This window comes from Pseudomyrmex gracilis, unplaced genomic scaffold (assembly GCF_002006095.1).
Source record: "Pseudomyrmex gracilis isolate BER0280 unplaced genomic scaffold, ASM200609v1 scaffold_0, whole genome shotgun sequence".
Lineage (NCBI taxonomy): Eukaryota > Metazoa > Arthropoda > Insecta > Hymenoptera > Formicidae > Pseudomyrmex > Pseudomyrmex gracilis.
In genome coordinates, this window is record NW_018020584.1 from 1,184,441 (window position 1) to 1,202,861 (window position 18,421).

Genomic DNA, 18,421 nt, shown 5'->3' on the forward strand with positions numbered 1-18,421 from the left:
GTCCTAGAAGTTTTATATCCGTCTTTAAGATGTCTTTTAGCCTTTCTCTGCTGTTTGAGTAATATCACAGCATACAGTCGAAAACAAAGTTAACTGTAATGCTTTCTGATAACATTTTGTCGGCATAGCAGAATGCGACAGCAAAACGCAAAACGCAACTAGTTCTAATCAGAGACTATGCTTTCAATTTTGTACATACATATACTTTGAATGATAAACAAAGTTAAACACAAATAAACAGATAATCAATACATCTCGTACGCATGATATTCATGATAAAATATGTTTTAAATAATGCTCTTCTTTTGTTTTCATATTAAGTTTAATATCAAGTAATCTATCAAGTAATCATATCAAGTAATTTATAAATTGACAGACCTGTTATCTACTATTGTAATTTTATATAAAAGAGTGAAATCAAGTAACAATTATAACACACACATGTCTTAAGAGATTGTTTTTTTTACATACATTATAATCTAAACAAGTTACAAAAATAGTATAAATATTTTTATACACACATATGTATAATATATTTTATTATTATCACCAGTTATAAAAAATGTATAGTTTTTATTTGCTACTAGTTTTCTGGTCGGGATATATATACTATAGATTAGGTGCAATTTACTTCAATGCTTTTTTCTAACCAAATTTAAACTTTATTTATAGATTACGCAAAAAAATATTATAATTATCAAAAAAAAAAAAAAAAAAATAATTTCTATTACTTTTATAAATTTAGTTCACTTTGCGGATAACTGTCAAATTCCATCGCGGGAATAATGTGGCGGTTTTGATTCAATGAAATTATTAATGAATTTTTTCACATCTTTGATAGATTTAAAGTGCATGTCACGCACTATAAAAATTACAAAATAATTTGTATGTTTAATTTGCTATTAAATAATACGTGATTTGTAAATAAGACTTTATTTTGAAAACAATACACGATTTGTCTTTGTATATCGTAGCATGCTTTTAATGTTTGTAATATATAGATAGCATAATACATATAGTAGTATTTATCATACGTAGTTTAGCTTTCAACAAAATAATGCTTTAGAAAACGCAGAAAAAAGAAAATGACTCAACAACTTAAATTGTAAATGATATAATATCAAGTATTACGACAATGCTGAAAAACTAAGTAATGATATAGTCTGAGTTACACCTTTTATTTTGTTATGTTGTAACTTATTACTAGCATCATAATGTAAGTATCACCATAACGATATTATATAAAGTACAAATTTTATAATATTCCACAACAACAAAATTGTAAGACTCGTCAACAAAGTGTAATGAGCGATCTTTAACCTGAAATAAAAAAACAAGTTCGTAAATATGTTCTCGCAATTGCACAGCAATAAAGACAAATATTTATAAAAAGACTGTAGCGCACGTTTGTCACTAATCGCTTTAGTATGTTAAACCGTTTTTAAAGTAATTACTGATGTATCAATTTGGCAACTCGACCAACCGTTGTTTGATTTACCAACTTGACGTTCATTAATCGCTCTAAGAACGGTTTAATTCGTTGCAATCTTACATGTAATAGCAATACTCACTTTCTATATTTTGCTTTTCCTTGCTCTATAGTGCTCAGCGGATCTTTAGCTAAGTAAACACGCAACCCAGGAATCATTGCAAGAGTACATGATTCCCAGTCAAGATCACTTAAATTGAAAGTAAATATTTGACGATCACTTAGACTCATACGATTCCAAAGCTTTACGACAGCGTCATTATAAAACTGCCACTCTTGAATCGTAAAGTATGATATTACAGTTTCGAATTTATGTATCTTTTTATAAGCCTTTATTAACCTGAAGAAGAATTGTCAATTCTGTGTTATAGCATACATAATAATATGTAGGAACTTTTTATTATTTCTTAGATTAATTTAATGAATTACTTACATGGGTTTCCGACCGATTAGAAAGAGTACTACGTCCACTATCAAAGCGGGAAACATGTGCAAAAAAATTTGGGCTAATCGATGAACAAATAAGTGTTTATTCAGAAAGAACATGTAGTACCACACGCAATATACGCTTGGTACAATGTTTTTGTTCTTTTGAAGGTAGTTCATAAAAATTTTCCAAGTAATGGGATTTTGGCACGACGATACATAATTGTACATCGGCACTCTTTCGGTTTCTTCCTCAATCTTTGGAGTTGTATTCTCGATACTAAGTAGAGTGTCTCTGATGAGAAAATACGACATATCGTCATTAACGATAGATGTATGTATTACAAACAATAGATATAAGAGTACGCATTCTATAATATGATATTATAAAATGAATGCAATGTACATATATACAGGATAAAAATTTTAATTTTAATTTTAACCAAGTCAAAATATGAAAATAGATTGATCAATCCGGACCGAAAAGCCATGTACTATTTTGCAACATTTGTTATAGTTAATGAGTTATTATACATATGACCCAATATGAGCGCGTGGAAAATGATGATCCGGACTTTGTAAGCGTGTATGATTGTCAGTTGTGAAAATCACATGATCGTAAGAAGCTGTGTCACACGCTTCATTACGTCTATCATATATAGTAATAACAAATTCGACGTGGTAAAACCTGAACGCAAACAAAATACGAGAGTGATTTGAAGAATAACTTGGTTTCATGTTAAAAGAAAATAGCTTCAGTTTCAAAATATATTTTATTTTTCGACATAAATTTGTTCAACGAAGTTCAACACACTTTGTCTTAACGTTTCTCCATCTTCTCAATTTTCTCTCAGAAGTGAACTTCTCAAAATAGCTGTTTACGATTTTTATCTCCTCTTTATTCGATTAAAATCGCTTTTTTAGCTAGAAAAACAACTTTCATTCATTAGGAAACATTCTTTTATGGATTTTCTTCACTGTTTGTTTTTCTAAGAAAATCAATTGAATTACACTTTATAATCTTATTTTATCTATTTAGCTTTTACTCACTTTGTTTGGCTTAACTTGCAGACAAAACATTAATGACGCTATGACTTAAGTGCGTTACTAAAAAGAATAGAACTAAATATGACGATATATACACACAACTGTCAATCTCTCCCTCAGCGAATACATGAACTAGTAAGTTAGTCTTCAAACTACCTTTGTGTCTAACAAAAAATCTTAGTTTTAAAAATAAGCTTACTTTCTTTTAGCCGTGTCCCAACAAGCAGCGATTATATGAGAAACCACGTAATCGGCAGGTACAATTTCTGCTACACATTCAGAATTGCAATGTAAACTACGTAACAAACCTAAGCCAGCGCTAAACACTACGCCTGACACTCCATAGATGTTGTTGGTCCATCCAGGCACTGGCTCAGTTGCCGTTGTCATTACAATCGACGGACGTACAATACAAGTCGGTATACCGATGCTATATTGACGTACGGTCTCTTCGGCAATTGCTTTTGTAAACGTGTATACGTTTGGCCATTGATTTATTAAACTATAATTGTCCGATTAAAAAAAAACGAGAAAAATAAAACTAAAAAACTAAAAATACTTTGCACTTAACAACAAATTAAAAATGATCAACAAAATAAACTTAAAGAAACAAATATTATAAGAATAAACAAAAATTAAAGTTTGTATTTTACTATATTTTTATTATATTTTTGAAAAAAATAATATATATATGATACAGTAATACTTACAATGGAGTTAAGTTGTCTAGTTGTTTATCATCAAGTATATCAAGCAATGTTAAAAGTTTATCTGGTTCCATGGGCGAAGAATAAAACTTTTCTTCTATACGTTTGTTCACGCAGTGAGAAAATGCAGTCGACACATAAACAAATGCCTGAATACATAAAGAAAAAATAGAAGCATTTTATGTCATAAATATATGGCTTAGCAATACAATATGATTTGACATTTTACTTTTTGAAGAGAAACAATTAACACATACAAAAAATATTTGATTAAAGTATTTATTTCCTGCTATTTACCTTTAAATTCGGCATTTCTTTCGCGAAAAGAAGAAGTTGTTTCGTTGATCTTATATTTATGTTTACTGCATTTCGAATTGGTTCATTAAATCGTACGGTCGCTGCAACATGAAAAATTATATTTGTGTCTAAAAGATGTTCTTGATCTTGTAGTGATAATCCAAGATTTAGCTCGGAACAATCAGCTTCTACGAGTTGTATTTTATCAATAAAGTTAGGTCGTTCTTTTTTCAATCTCTCGTAAACCTAAAAAAACAAATCTATAGTAACTATTATTTTTTTAAATTTAATTATATGTTTCTGTTATTTTTTTATTTTATTTTACTGACAGGGTCATCAAACTGTTCTTTAAATCGTTGTTCAGATGATTTTCCTTTCTTCGACCTCATAATCATGTATATCTTTTTTAGGTCCGGGCAACACCTTGAAACATCGTGATTTAAATAGTTTGTTTTGCTTTTGCTCATAAGTACAAAAAACTGAAGTAGTAAGGAAAAATAGAAGTATCCTAATACTTTGAAGCAAAATGACTATTTGTAGTCACGATTGTAATCTAACAGTTGAGAATGCTTGATTGGTCACTTTGTTTTTTACTTAAAGTTTTTTGTGTTTTTTCGGTTAATGCGGTTTTTTTCTCTTTCATCGCGATCTTTGTGTATCGTTCTTAGTTGTATGACAAAGCAGATGGGAGAGAGAGCAGTGTTCTATTTGCTTTGCTACTATAGTCATGCTGTTTCTCTCTCTTTCTCTCTCTCATATATATATATATATATATATATATATATATATATATACAGGGTGTCCGACAATTACTTTAACATCTCTCGTAAGCAAATAGAAGGAGTAAAGTCGAAAGTCGAAAAGTCCTGAACCATTTTTTTCTATTACATATAATGAAGGAGTAATTATTGAATAAATCAAGCCAATCAGCGCCGACCTTTAGCCGAACGCACGTCAGTGAACCACACGTCTGGTGTGCGTGAGCGCTCCGCGCGGCTCACTGAGGTGAGCCCGGCTAAAGGTCGGCGCTGATTGGCTTGATTTATTCAACAATTACTTCTTTACTATATGTAATAAAAAATGGTTCATGACTTTTCGACTTAGTTTTACTCCTTCTACCTGCCTACGAGAGATGTTAAAGTAATTGTCGGATACCCTGTATATATATATATGTATATATATGTATATATTTTGTTATATACACATAAAATTTTTTATGCAATGTACAGATAAGTACAGATAAGTGAATAATATCAATTTTTCAATGTTGTTAAAAACAAAATCTTATAATAAAAATTTATGAAGAATGTTTTTTTATTAGGTGCTCTGATAGGAAAACATTTACAAAATTATGTGACGAAATCTTGCACTAAAATTGTAATTTGCAATTATACAGATATATTTTAGGAAATAGATGTAAAAACATTGATCTTTTATCAAATATTTGTAGTTGTTTGCAAAATTACTTTCCAAATACTATTTCGACAAAAGAATAACGATATGGCGAATCTTAGCAGTATATTTGCAAAATTAATTTCAAAAAGAAATTGTCCAATAATTGAGAAAAAAATTTCAGCTATGTAATGTTTAAAATATGTAGAGAAATATAATTGCATATGAAGAAATCAACTTAATTCATGTATATATTTATGGAAATGCATAACGACTTTTTCGAAATTTTTAAAAATATTATTTACAAAATTTTATTTCGACAACTGTTGCGTTATGACGAATCATCTTAGTGCAATCATTGCAGGATCGTCGTTATTCATGATGCCATTTTTGTGCAATATTTTCACAATTTGTCTATTAGGGTACTTATATGTGTACTTTAATGAATAGAATTATAGTACGTTCACAATGCATTGGTAATTTTTATATTAAAATACTTACCGTAATAACTTTTCTATTAGAAGTATACCAAGAAATCCAGAACCACCAGTTATGAGAATGTTGCTACCAGCAAAGAATTGAGGAATTTCAGCTTGGCAATTCACTTTGTTATTGTCCGGAGATTCGGACATACTCAATAAGTCATCGATATAAGAAGTGCTTATAAGTGACATTTTGATTATTTTTCTAAATGTTTAGGTTTTGTCTGATTTCACTTTTGTCACAAAATTGTTATATAAAAATTTACAATTTTTAATCACCGTCAATACTTGATCACTTTTTTAAAAAATAAGAATTTGTTTTTTCTGAAAGGTTAGATCCCGACTTCTCGTCGGGACGCAGCCGAATAAAGAATTAAAGCAAGCGGATGTATTTATATGGGCGCTACGATGCTACGTATGCACAACTACATTTACACTAACTTGTCATGAAAATAAACAGCTATAAAAAAGGCAAGCTCAAATAATGTAACTTAAAGATAAGAATTCTTACTTAACATTGCATAATATTGACACACACGTCAAAAAATTGTTCAAGGACACTTGTAACGTAACACGTGTAATAGAAAGAATCTATTGCTTTTTACTGTTCATAATGGCAGCGACAATATATACATTGATACGTCTTACGTATTAAACAACAAATTAAGTTGATGAATATTTTATACTAATTATGTAAATAAAATATGATAATTTAGGACATTGTTTTCGTAAGTCTCAGTCGAGACTAAGCCTTTTCATGCATATAATTTACATTATTTTTATGTAAATATTTTAAAATGTACATTTATATTCAGTAAGTAAAGATAAATTAAACATTAAACCGACCAAAGAGTAAAGGTAATACATACAAGTCAATACAAAATAACTTGAGAAAGAAAACTAAATGTAGTTACAAAAATAATTCACATTTGAAACACTTTAGTGAACACAAACTCGAGTAAAATTAAAACAGTATTATTTATTTGAAGTTCATTAAACGTCAACTCCATATCACATTGCTAACGGAAAAAAAATATTTTTGTACAGTAGTTAGTTTTTCTAACGTATTGTGATAATTTCGGTATACTAATTTAGAAGTATCTTCTTGTAACGTGTAACAAAATGATATTTAACACTGATCAAGATAACTAATCTTATTATTTTCACTGATAAAAAATAAAAATAAAACTAACAATTATTTCTCTTTTAGACCTCTCTCTATATATTTTTGTTTATATTTTTATATTTTATATATTATATTATATTTATATTATATATTTATATTTAAACTATTTATATTTTTATTTATAATTAATTCACATCCGCAAAACAATATTCACAAATGTCTTCCTGACAATTTTGATATAGAATAATTCACAACTTGGCAAAGTATTTTACTTTATAAAGCGTCACATTAAAGTGGATAGCCTTCACGAAAGACTGACTTATATAAAGTTCCGAACCCACTTTTTCCACAACAAGATTTGTGTAAACTGGTTTTGCGATTATATAAAGATATAGGGTATCTCATTTTAATCAACTCAGAGACTTTCTTCTCAAATTATTAATGATGCAAAAACCTGTTTCTGAGGAAGGACAGTTTCAAGGAGAACGACAGTTTAAACGTTATTTACTTCTAAAAACGCCAAAAGATGTGCAAATGTCCTCTATTTTCTCGAATAGAACCGCAATTTTTCGAACGTCTACGATTGTAACTCATTTCAAGACAATTGTAATGATCATAGACATTCAAGATCACGGACATAAGAAAAGTGAAAAACCAAAAAATTTATTATTTTACATGTGAATGCGCGTTTGCGAGTAGAAAATTGGCATTATTTTTTTGAAATTTTATATCCAATCATCTGTACCATTATTTTTTTTAAACTTGATACTCAAATTTTGTATACAAATGTAACATATGTCTTATATACTTATAGTGTCTAAATTTAGTGTTACCTACTAAAGTGGCTAAATCAGTTTTCTAAAAAATTTAGAATTAAATCCTAAATTTATTTTTTAAATGAGAATCATTTGATTTTTAATCAAGTATTTGGCTAAATTATGACACGCAATTATTTTTCTTTTTTTTCTTGTCTAGTGTCAAGAATTGAAACTTTGTTATTGAATTATTTAAAAAAATATAAATTTCAAAGTTTTTCTTTTTAAAGAAAATATAATTATATTTCTCAGTTTAGAGAGAGAAAATATAATTCTTTAAAAAGAATATAATAATATATATATATATATATATGCTCCTGATCATAACGCAAATCGTATTCGTGACAAGCAAACTTTAGCGTTTTTGTTTGTTAATCTTTTTATATCTGTGACTTTAAATGTTTATAATATGATCATTGTATTTGTCTTAGAGTGAGTTACAATTACATATTGATATTTCATTTAAAAAAAATAAAGATAAGTTTTATCTTTTTTTCATTTCCACTTAAAAATAAAACAATTTGACTAAAATATGTAACCTCTCAAAACCGTTTTACTTTTATGTAAAACATTGTTTTTTGTAATAGTTTTAGAGAAAATATTGACTGAATTGGTCAAAATAAGATATCTCTTATATATATATATATTGAAAATACATATTTATATTTATAAAAAACAGTAGGACGTTTATATTATTTATATTATACATGGATTTGATACTGTAAAAGATATGTGTGACTGACAAAGGTGTTTTTGTTTTTGTCGAATATTATTCGTCAAGAAAATAAAAGACCAGGAGAGTAAACACAAAATAACAACTGACTAATTGTAAGACAGAAGACAATGATGTGGTGTATGCCTGTGTATATATAATTATTGTTTAACATTCTTATTTAAAGTAAAGTTAAAATAAAATAAAGAATATACAATAAGAAAACTTTTGTGCTACACATAATTTATTATTTACAACAATAGAGATTTTATCAAGCCGGAATTTGTCAAATGCTAAGAAATATATCGTTACATTTAATTTTATAGAATTATGAAAAGAACATATAAATTTAATATTTTAATGAGAATATTTCGTAAGTGTGATATATACAATTTTTCTTAAATAGAAAAAACCGATGCTTAGATCAGTCAATGTAATGAAACCAGCTTCTATCGATACTGTAAATAGTCATCGATATTCTCAGTTTTTTATTTTTAGCTTTCAAAATATCAAAGATTTAAATCTTGGCTATTAATGTAAATTTTTTGTTGCAAAACTTGTCGTTATTTGTTAAAATTATTTCTAAATATCATATCGCGTAGTTTTGTTGCCGATTGTGTGATTTAACGTGATTTTCTGCGCTTGGTGAGCAATTTTAGTTGCTATTAGCGCTCATATATATAACTACGCGATTCGATCTATTCGTGTGTACTCTACCACACTATTCTAATACTAATTCTAAAACATATATCGACTCCAGTATATGTTGACATAGCTCTAAAGTTTAATTGCATGGTAATGATTTATACATGTATAAAAACTGATTAAGGTATTTAAAAAAAATTCTGCATGAAAAGAACTATATTACACGTGTCAGTGTGTTTCAATTCTGAGTATTACGGAAAAGTGTTGTTGTATAAGTTTTATCGCAGTTTAAAATATATATAATTTTAATGTTTTTATCTCTCTTTCTCTCTTCGTTCAGTATTATATACATGTATGTTATAAATAATGAAATAAAATAATTTAAAAAAGAGTATAAAATAATGTAAAAATAATATAAATACTTAAACAGTATAAAATATAGAAATTAAATAAACAATAAATAAAACATTAAGCAATATATATAATTGCGCTTTATTATGTTTAATTAATTTTTGAACATGTGATCTTCTGTTATAAAAATAAGTAGTACTACGATTAAAATTTAGAATTGCAGATACACGAATAGTTTTTTCTTAACTCTTTGCCAAGGAAAGCTTATCGTGTATAGCAGAACACAAAACCTTTATAAATACACGTAAACACGAGTGAACTTTTCGATTATCGATAAAGTGCTATTCTTACTTTAGAATTTAACGGTAGAGTAGACATTTATAGTAGACATTTATAATACTATATATCTCAATACTATACATCAATTCATAGTAGACATTTATAGCAATACTATACATCTATTGTATAATAATTATATATACTCTATATACTTTATATGCAAACACATAGTTGTTTATACAATCGCTTAATAACACATATTATTTATATAAATTACATTAAAAATAAATTAAAAATAAAATAAATTTAAATAACTTAGATTAGACAATTTACTTTTTTATCTACTGTAGTTTAATTAACATCAAGAAATGAAATATATTGTTACGGTCGCCCGGTATTAGTTATAAACGCCGTTCATTTAGAAAAAAGAAGACAAGAGTGTTGCCCCGGACGACAGTTCTGTTTGATAGATTTGGTTTGGAGTTTGCGGCGGTTCGGACGCGCGACGCTCGCGTTACCTACTGAAATTACGTTTTTTGTACGTGTTACTCTTTTGTTAATAAAGAATTACGAGAAAAAATCCCCGTGTTTCTTTCGACTTTGGTCGTGACGTCTTAAAAACATCTCACACGAATTTATTACGTTTTTTTATTATTTACCTTCAAACATATAAAGGTACATCCAAAAAAAACAAACTATGTACACATTATAAATATATTTATATACATATACATATAATTTATATTTATATATGTATATTGTGTGACGTAGCGCCTTATACGAGAGGTCGCGACACGCAGCGCCAAACAGCTAATGCGCAGTATCGATTTCCGTTACGCTGTTTTCGTACGCCGTGTACAACAAAGTTTTTACTTTTAATACAAAAAAATTGATATTATTATACTTAATTTAATACAACTATAAAAGAAAAGTCATAAGACACATCCACTTACGATCACGCTCGTAAAACAAATATTAAACAACTTACATAGTTTTACATCTAGATAACTCAACATGATGTCACATATGATTACAATTTCTCACATTCTTGCCAATTTGTACTTTTTTCCGAGAATTTTGAATAAGTTAGAAGTAAGAATACCTAAGAAGTAAGACGAGATTTAAATCCGGTTATGTAACCGGTTCAGCCACTTGTCGGTTTAGTGCAAGTATCTTATGTTCTTTTTGGATTTCATTGTTTTTTTCGTATTTCATTAAAATCAATCATTGCAGTAAAGTTTGAAGTATCACTAAGAAAAATTCAGAAGAGACGTGAGAGTACTGTGAAGAATTATTCTTTTATATTTATGATATAATGTGTATTACATTTGCTTTTCAAATTCTTCTTCTTTTCAAAATTATTGGCATTATGACTTTATTGTCGCTTAAAAAGTTTTTTCAGATTTAAAAATAAATAAAAATTACACGCGAATTCATATTTGGCAGATGAGATGGCAATTAAAAGCTTAACTTGTAAATTTTGTCCTTTGTAAAGTGCAAGAGTTAAAGTGTGGGCTAAGTTGCAAAAATCATAACGTTTACTTTGGTAAATTGTCACAGAACATTATGTGCGAGCGTGCAGAACGTTATGTAATGAGCCAGCGTTTGACATTTGTTCTTCTAAAGAATAAATCTTCACTGTCAGCAGTAATGTATTATCACATTTATGCGTCCCCGAGAAAAAATAGAAAATTATATGATCATGTAAGATTATATGTAGATCGGATGTAATTTTGTATGATCGTATAAACTTTTATATAAGTCGAATATGATTTTATATAAGTTGGATATGATTTTATATGATCGTATAAAATCAGATCCGAAATTTGGCGCGAACTGATTTTATATATAACCATATATAAATATAAGAAATCATGTACTATTGTACATAATTTTATGTATTTATACATGATCATATAAAATCAGATCGCGCCAAATTTCGGATCTGATTTTACACGATCACATAAAATTATATCCAACTTATATAAAATTATATTCGACTTTTATATAAAAAGTTTATACGATCATACAAAATTACATCCAATCCACATATAATCCTATATGTGATCACATGATTTTCCATTTTTTCTCGGGTCGTTTGGGATACTTATCGCTCTTCGTACATGTTAAGAGAGTATATGTAAATTTATATATAATTATATATATATATATATATATATATATATATATATATATATATATATATATATATATATATATATATTTTAATTTATATTTTATTATTTTACTTTTATAAAATATATTTACTAACTAGAATACATTTTTTTAGTGAAAAAAGATTTACATTTTTTTATTGTTGTAAAAAATAACATATTTTAATTAATAAATGATTTTTTTCGAGGATCCCTAATACTATTACTATTTTAAGAAAGTATTTCAACGTAAAAAAAAAGTATGGATATAAAATGGTATACTGAATATGTGATATGCACATTTACTTAAAATTAAATATTGTTGCTTAAATAAAATAAACAAATCTTTCCATTAAAGCAAAAGAGAGAGAGAAAGAGAGAGAGAGAGTTTCAAGAAAATATATTTTCTTGATTTAAAGCAACTTTTTCTTTAGTCTCACACAGACATAACGTCCATTAGATATCTGATAGACGTTCATGATTCAATATAACGTCTAATAAATATTTATAAAATGTTCCATGTATGGGATAGAAACAAAATTTAAATAAAATATATAACATTAAGAAATATCGTACAAACTAACATTGTATTGTATGTATCTGTATACAATAACAATAAAGAAAGAATAATACATAATTTGTTTTGTGTTATAATTTAATCATCTTAACAGAGCATGTGTGAATAATACGCAGCAATAATACTTGAGAGTTAATTTGCATTGAAATAAAATGATCTTCGTGGAAGATGATAAAAAATGTTATCATTATATGAGTAAAAAACGCTTGTTACATTTGCAATTTTAGATGACACTTGTTTGCAAGAGCTTAGCTAGAAGCAAATAAAATTTAAATAATAAATCATTTATACATGTTTGATATTCAATATTATCAATGTATAGTACTATATAACACGATTAAGACTAATAGTTTTATATACATTTATTCTGTTCATACATTATAAATAAATTTGTTTATAATTTACGTATAACATTAATCAGACTTATTTTTTCAAATAGTTTTGATGTTTTAAGGTTTGTTTTTACACATACATACATACATACATACATACATACATACATATAATACATACACACACACACACAAAACAAGTGGTGAGTACGTTGCAGTTGCATTAACGCGGCAATATTGCATTCAACCGTAACGCATTACAAAGTGACTCTTTTGATACAGCCGATCAAACTAGCAATTTGTCTTACCTTTTAACACAAAAACAACAAGATACAATGACTTATTTGTAAAAGTATTCTTTGCGTCATTTAAATTTTAAATGCTTATGCTTAAAAAACAATTAATACAATGCAGTGTCGCAATAACATGAGAAGCAGACGCATTGGTATCGGAATAAAAACTATTAAATGAATATTATTGCAATTTAAAACAACTGTGACATAAAACAAGCTTATTTATTTAAATATGTTTCTAATATTAACTTAACTATATATATAGAGAGAAGTAAATATATTATATATATACAGAATGGAGAAGTACCTTTTTGTCTACCTTTGAAATATTTATGCTATTTTTAGAAATATGAAAATATTGTTAACTACAAAGTTGTATGATATCGAGAGAGTCTATAATAATAATTTTTTTGTGAGTGAAAGCGTTTCGAAAATGTCAAGATCAACTCTATTTTTTAAATGGCATATTGTATTTTGTTTATGCTTAGTGTAGTAGTGAATGTTGGAGGATTTCAACTATAATACACATGATAATTAAATAAAAAAATAAAATTTAAATGATTCGTACGTTATGAAAAATGCTTAAAGTGATATCTAAGATTTTTTCGCAAAATTTTTTTATAGGAGAATATTAAATTAAATATTTTAGTTTTGAAAAACTTTTTAAATCTCCTATAATAATAAAGAGAAATAATAAAGAAAAAAGAATAAATTATTTGTCGGTGCATAACTTATTTTTAATTTAAAACATCTATAAACATATTTAGTCTTTTACGTATGAAACAAAAGAAAAATTCTTGGCTTTAGCACTTCTTTATTTCTGTTTTTTTTATTATACATATTTATAAGAGTTTTTTACATAAGTCATAAGATTTCATGGTTTTTTATAATATATTTTCTTGAGTACTGACATTTATCTTGTCCGATTTGCAGTCATTCGAGAAAAAAATAGTCTCTCTCATGCGAATTCTCGCAATGTTAAAGATTAACGTTCAATTTGAAAGTTAAAACACGGTGTTAACTCTTTTGGACACAGTTTTTATTTATTCTTTAAAAAATACTTTAATAGAATACATATGTAATATGTTCAAAATTCAAGGATTACAATAATTTCAATTGCGCAAAGAAAATTTTCCATTTTCAACTAATTTACATTAAAACTTGAAAACTAACTGTCAGAGATTTTATTATTATTAAAACATAAACACAATTAGATTTTTGACGTCTTGAAGAATATGTAATAAAAGCAATGTTTCTCTAAGGCTCGATTTCTTCATACCTTCCGATAGCTATCTTCTAGATAAAGATGTACAAAAAGATATACTTTATTTTTTAGATAAAATTATCGAGAATTTATTAGAGATAAAGAAATTGAGCATAAGTAACATTGTATTTTTTGATATGGTGCTCCGTTTATTTGACATCGATGATAGTAAGTATCTGATATCTGCAAACGTTCCTTTCACCGAATGTCTACATAAATGTTCTATCTCCTTCTTCTTTATTAAACAAATAAAAATAAATTGTAACTTGCATTATCAACGCAACACTACGTATGCAGGCACAAGTGATTGCTACAGCTGGTGGCTGCAAAGAGGAGGATCGTTTGACTGGGGATTTCCTCTCGAACGACAGTATAAAGAGAACTGCACACAAGCCTCACTAGCACTACTATACAATTGAGAAAGAGCGAAACTACTAGTGAGAAATTGTATCTACGGGAAAAGAGCTTGTTAAGACAAATTTTCAACGAATGTATATAATATAATTTTTTTCACGTAGTTTATCCACATTTTCAATATTGAATTCGATAGTGAAATCCACTTTGTTTTGACAATAATTTGTTCTTTTTTTTTTAAGTTCCGTTATATATATTTCGTAAAATTTTCTGTTACAATACGATACTTGTGAAAAGTGATTGTTTTAATTTAAAAACAAAGCGGGGAGCGACGTCACGTTGTTGTGCGGATGTTTATTGCTTAATTCTAGTGTATTTCCTACATTATAGCAGACTAAAAGTAAGTATAATTTTGTTGTTTTACAAAAAATATTATAAACAAAGTGTATAATAAGTAGAATATATTTTTATACATTAGAAATTAAAGACATCTTTTATAAATAAATCTCAAAAACACGTTTGACTGAGCAATATTAATTTAAAAAATTTTTTTTTGGAATATTTTATTATATTACTATTATTATATTCTTAATCTTTTATAAATAAATCTCAAAAACACGTTTGACTGAGCAATATTAATTTAAAAAATTTTTTTTTGGAATATTTTATTTTATTACTATTATTATATTCTATATATATATATATATATATATATTATTATTTATAATTATTATATATTTTTGTGAAAAAATTTCAAAATCTTTTCTTCACCGGAAACGTGTATTTAAATTTGCTTTTTTATAGAGAATAAAATAGNTTTATTATATTTTAATATTTTATTATATTAATAATTTTATTGACTATATCTTTTTATTGAAATGAAGACAATTAAATTATTGAATGTTCATTTCTTGTCTGTGTGTAAATCTAAAAAATCTTCACATGATTCACTTTGAGTAAAGTCAATTCCACTAAAACTTCAAGTATTTCCTTATATAAAACATATAGTAATTTTAATACATTAAAATTAATTATATCAGTTTGAAAACACATTTACGTATCTAGAATTGTTCCCGTACATATTCGATCATCTGAGACACCTGATTATTTAAATACATATCATTTAAATGCATACTTTGTATAGAGATATAAGTGATGGACAGAAAAAATCAAGCAATGGTTTTACAAAAACTTTATCATTTTTTCAAATGCATATAAGTTTTTTTTTCAATAATACAAGTTTCAAACTAATTTTGAAAAGTAAAACAAATAAGCAATTAGAAATGTTTGCAAAACTAATTAACTGTAAAAATCTTGTTAAGCGCAGTTTTGTAAGTACTGTATTATACGATGATTTTTCAATAATAAGATTTTTGTAGTGAGAAGTTTAGATATTATAAAAATTGTTTGTATTTTCAACATAATCAACCTCTTTTCATTTTTCACTATTATTGTAGTTAATATTATCATTTCTGTATAACAAAGAATTACACAATTATTTTAGTAGTTATATTGAAAAGAACTTTTATACTGATAATGATATTTCGTATAAGATTTTGTTATGTCTCTTCTGAGTTATCTCTTAAACTTTGATCCAGTTCTTTCTAAGATTATCGGAAACACACACACACATGTATTGACGACAATACTATACACGAATCTCAATTTTAAATTTAAGAAATTCTAGAATCAGGAGGTGCACGGAAGTAATAAACTTTTCGCCAAGTTTACTTGCAATACTTAAATTTGCGCGCATAATCTGGAGTGCTCTGTGCCTTTTTCCCCAGATAGCATAAAAGTTTGATGTAGAACATTTGCTGATATGATTGTAAAAATTGCTATATTGTTCATTTTTTGAGCGAACATAGCTTTCGGTCTATCGTCAAATATTTCTCAATTTGCAGAAGTAAAGAGTTGTCGATTCTTATGTTATCAGATATATTGTCACGTTTGATACAAATTAAAAAGTAAAAAATTGCATTTATCGAAATTTGTTATCGTCATTTCGATTTTTGTTTTTTATAATTTTGTTTACACCCAGCAACATTGACGATAACAAATTTGACTATGAGAAAACTTTAAACTCAATGTTATTAGAAACTTAAAGTTCTTTGTGTATTATAATCATTTAGTATAAAAATTATCAAGCAAAATAATGTATGTTGCACTTATGCAAAAATGTTACTCGCTTCCGATTATATATATATTTTTACATGTATCTATCATATATATATATTTTTCTTTACCTCTATTTCTTTGTATATGATAAAAATTTTATTTTTATATAAGAATACAAATAACTAAAATTGACAGAGATGTTTACATATTGTATAGTTATACAAAATTGGAGATTAAAACAAAATGTGTTTAAAAAATTTTGACACACCTGCGGATTAATTAATCTAATACAAAAATTTATTTATTATTTTGCAAAATTTGCAATATTTATTGAGTTATTGATAAAGTAGTAGTGTCAGTCAATGAACGCGTGGAAAACGATAGTCCAAATTCTGTAAGCGTATAATTTTCAATTGTAAAGAAAAATAGCTTATCTCATGCAATTTCTTAGCAACGAAATGTGAAACAAGCAAGCGAACAGTATGTGACACAGCTTCTTGTGATCAGCTAATTTTTATGGCGATACAACTGTAAATCATACATGTCTACAGAGTATTTTCCACACTCATGGGCTCACATTAATTAATTAATGACACAACAAATATTACCACTTTTGCAAAATAATGACGTGACGGTTTTGTTCGGATTCAATCTATCTTTACACTTCGGCTGTGTTAAAATTTTCCAGACATCTTGTACATACACGTAATCGCAACACTATAATCCTGTGATTATTGTATATGATTTAAACACATATCACGCGTTCCCTTTCGTAAATGATAATACGATCACGCACTCTCTTGTCATCATATGTAAATCATGTGCAAAATTAAACTGTCTTAAGGTCTGTTCAAGAAGGAAAAGTAAAAAATGTTTGATGGCAAAATCAATTAATTCTGTTTCGTTAACAGCAAAATTTAGAGAAAGCATAATATTTCTGAAGAAACCTACAAAGATCATATAAATTGTACTAAATAAATTTTACATGAGTGTGTTCAAACGATATATTAAATTTATATGTAAACAATGTTGTATGATAAAAAATAGTGACTTGGAAAATATTTATTATTAAACGATATTACACAAAACAAGTTTCTACTAAATTATTTCTTACAAACAGAGACATAAATAATCCTCAACGTGCTATAAATTATAGAGCCGGCTGATAGAGCCGGTTTATTCGACCCGTACTTTGTATTTTCGGACGTAAATAATGTGATTCCTTATAAGTAATGACTATTTATTATTGAACCTACGTCACACAAAAATCCGTTGACAACAAGATTATTAATTGTTTTTTGGTCATTATATTTTGTTTACAATGATTTTAAGTGTTTTTAAGTAGTGATATAACGGGTAGTTTATACGAGAGTCGAATTAATTAATTTAGACGTTTAAAAATTATATATTTTGTTAGAGATGTGCGAATCAAAGATTTTTTATGTCGAATCGAATCGAATCGAATTAACGAATTTTCATTCGAATCGAAGCGAATCGAATTACAGTAGACTCCCGCTATAGATTCGCTGTAGGACGAACATTCTCGGAAACAGAGGTGCCAG

The 18,421-nt window shown here is 27.1% G+C and overlaps 2 protein-coding genes across 4 annotated transcripts in view; one reads left to right on the forward strand and one right to left on the reverse strand.

Annotated features, from left to right (window-relative positions):
• Positions 1 to 958: 958 nt before the first annotated feature.
• On the reverse strand, positions 959 to 7,049 carry LOC109863640 (fatty acyl-CoA reductase wat-like). Its single transcript, XM_020443999.1, has 8 exons — positions 5,860 to 7,049; positions 4,296 to 4,389; positions 3,967 to 4,212; positions 3,673 to 3,818; positions 3,162 to 3,464; positions 1,923 to 2,210; positions 1,572 to 1,829; positions 959 to 1,320 (listed from the first exon to the last, which is right to left on the reverse strand). Exons 1-8 carry the CDS (start codon positions 6,030 to 6,032, stop codon positions 1,224 to 1,226), a joined length of 1,605 nt encoding a protein of 534 aa, XP_020299588.1. The 5' UTR covers positions 6,033 to 7,049; the 3' UTR covers positions 959 to 1,223.
• A 7,728-nt stretch (positions 7,050 to 14,777) lies between these two features.
• Positions 14,778 to 18,421, forward strand: part of LOC109852661 (scavenger receptor class B member 1-like) — a 22,720-nt gene continuing 19,076 nt past the window's right edge. For 2 of the 3 annotated variants that reach the window (XM_020424242.1, XM_020424068.1), the window contains exon 1: positions 14,782 to 15,141. The gene's annotated coding sequence lies outside the window, so the exon portion shown is untranslated. Of the gene's footprint in view, positions 15,142 to 18,421 lie in introns of all 3 variants that reach the window. The other variant, XM_020424156.1, reaches the window with a different exon arrangement.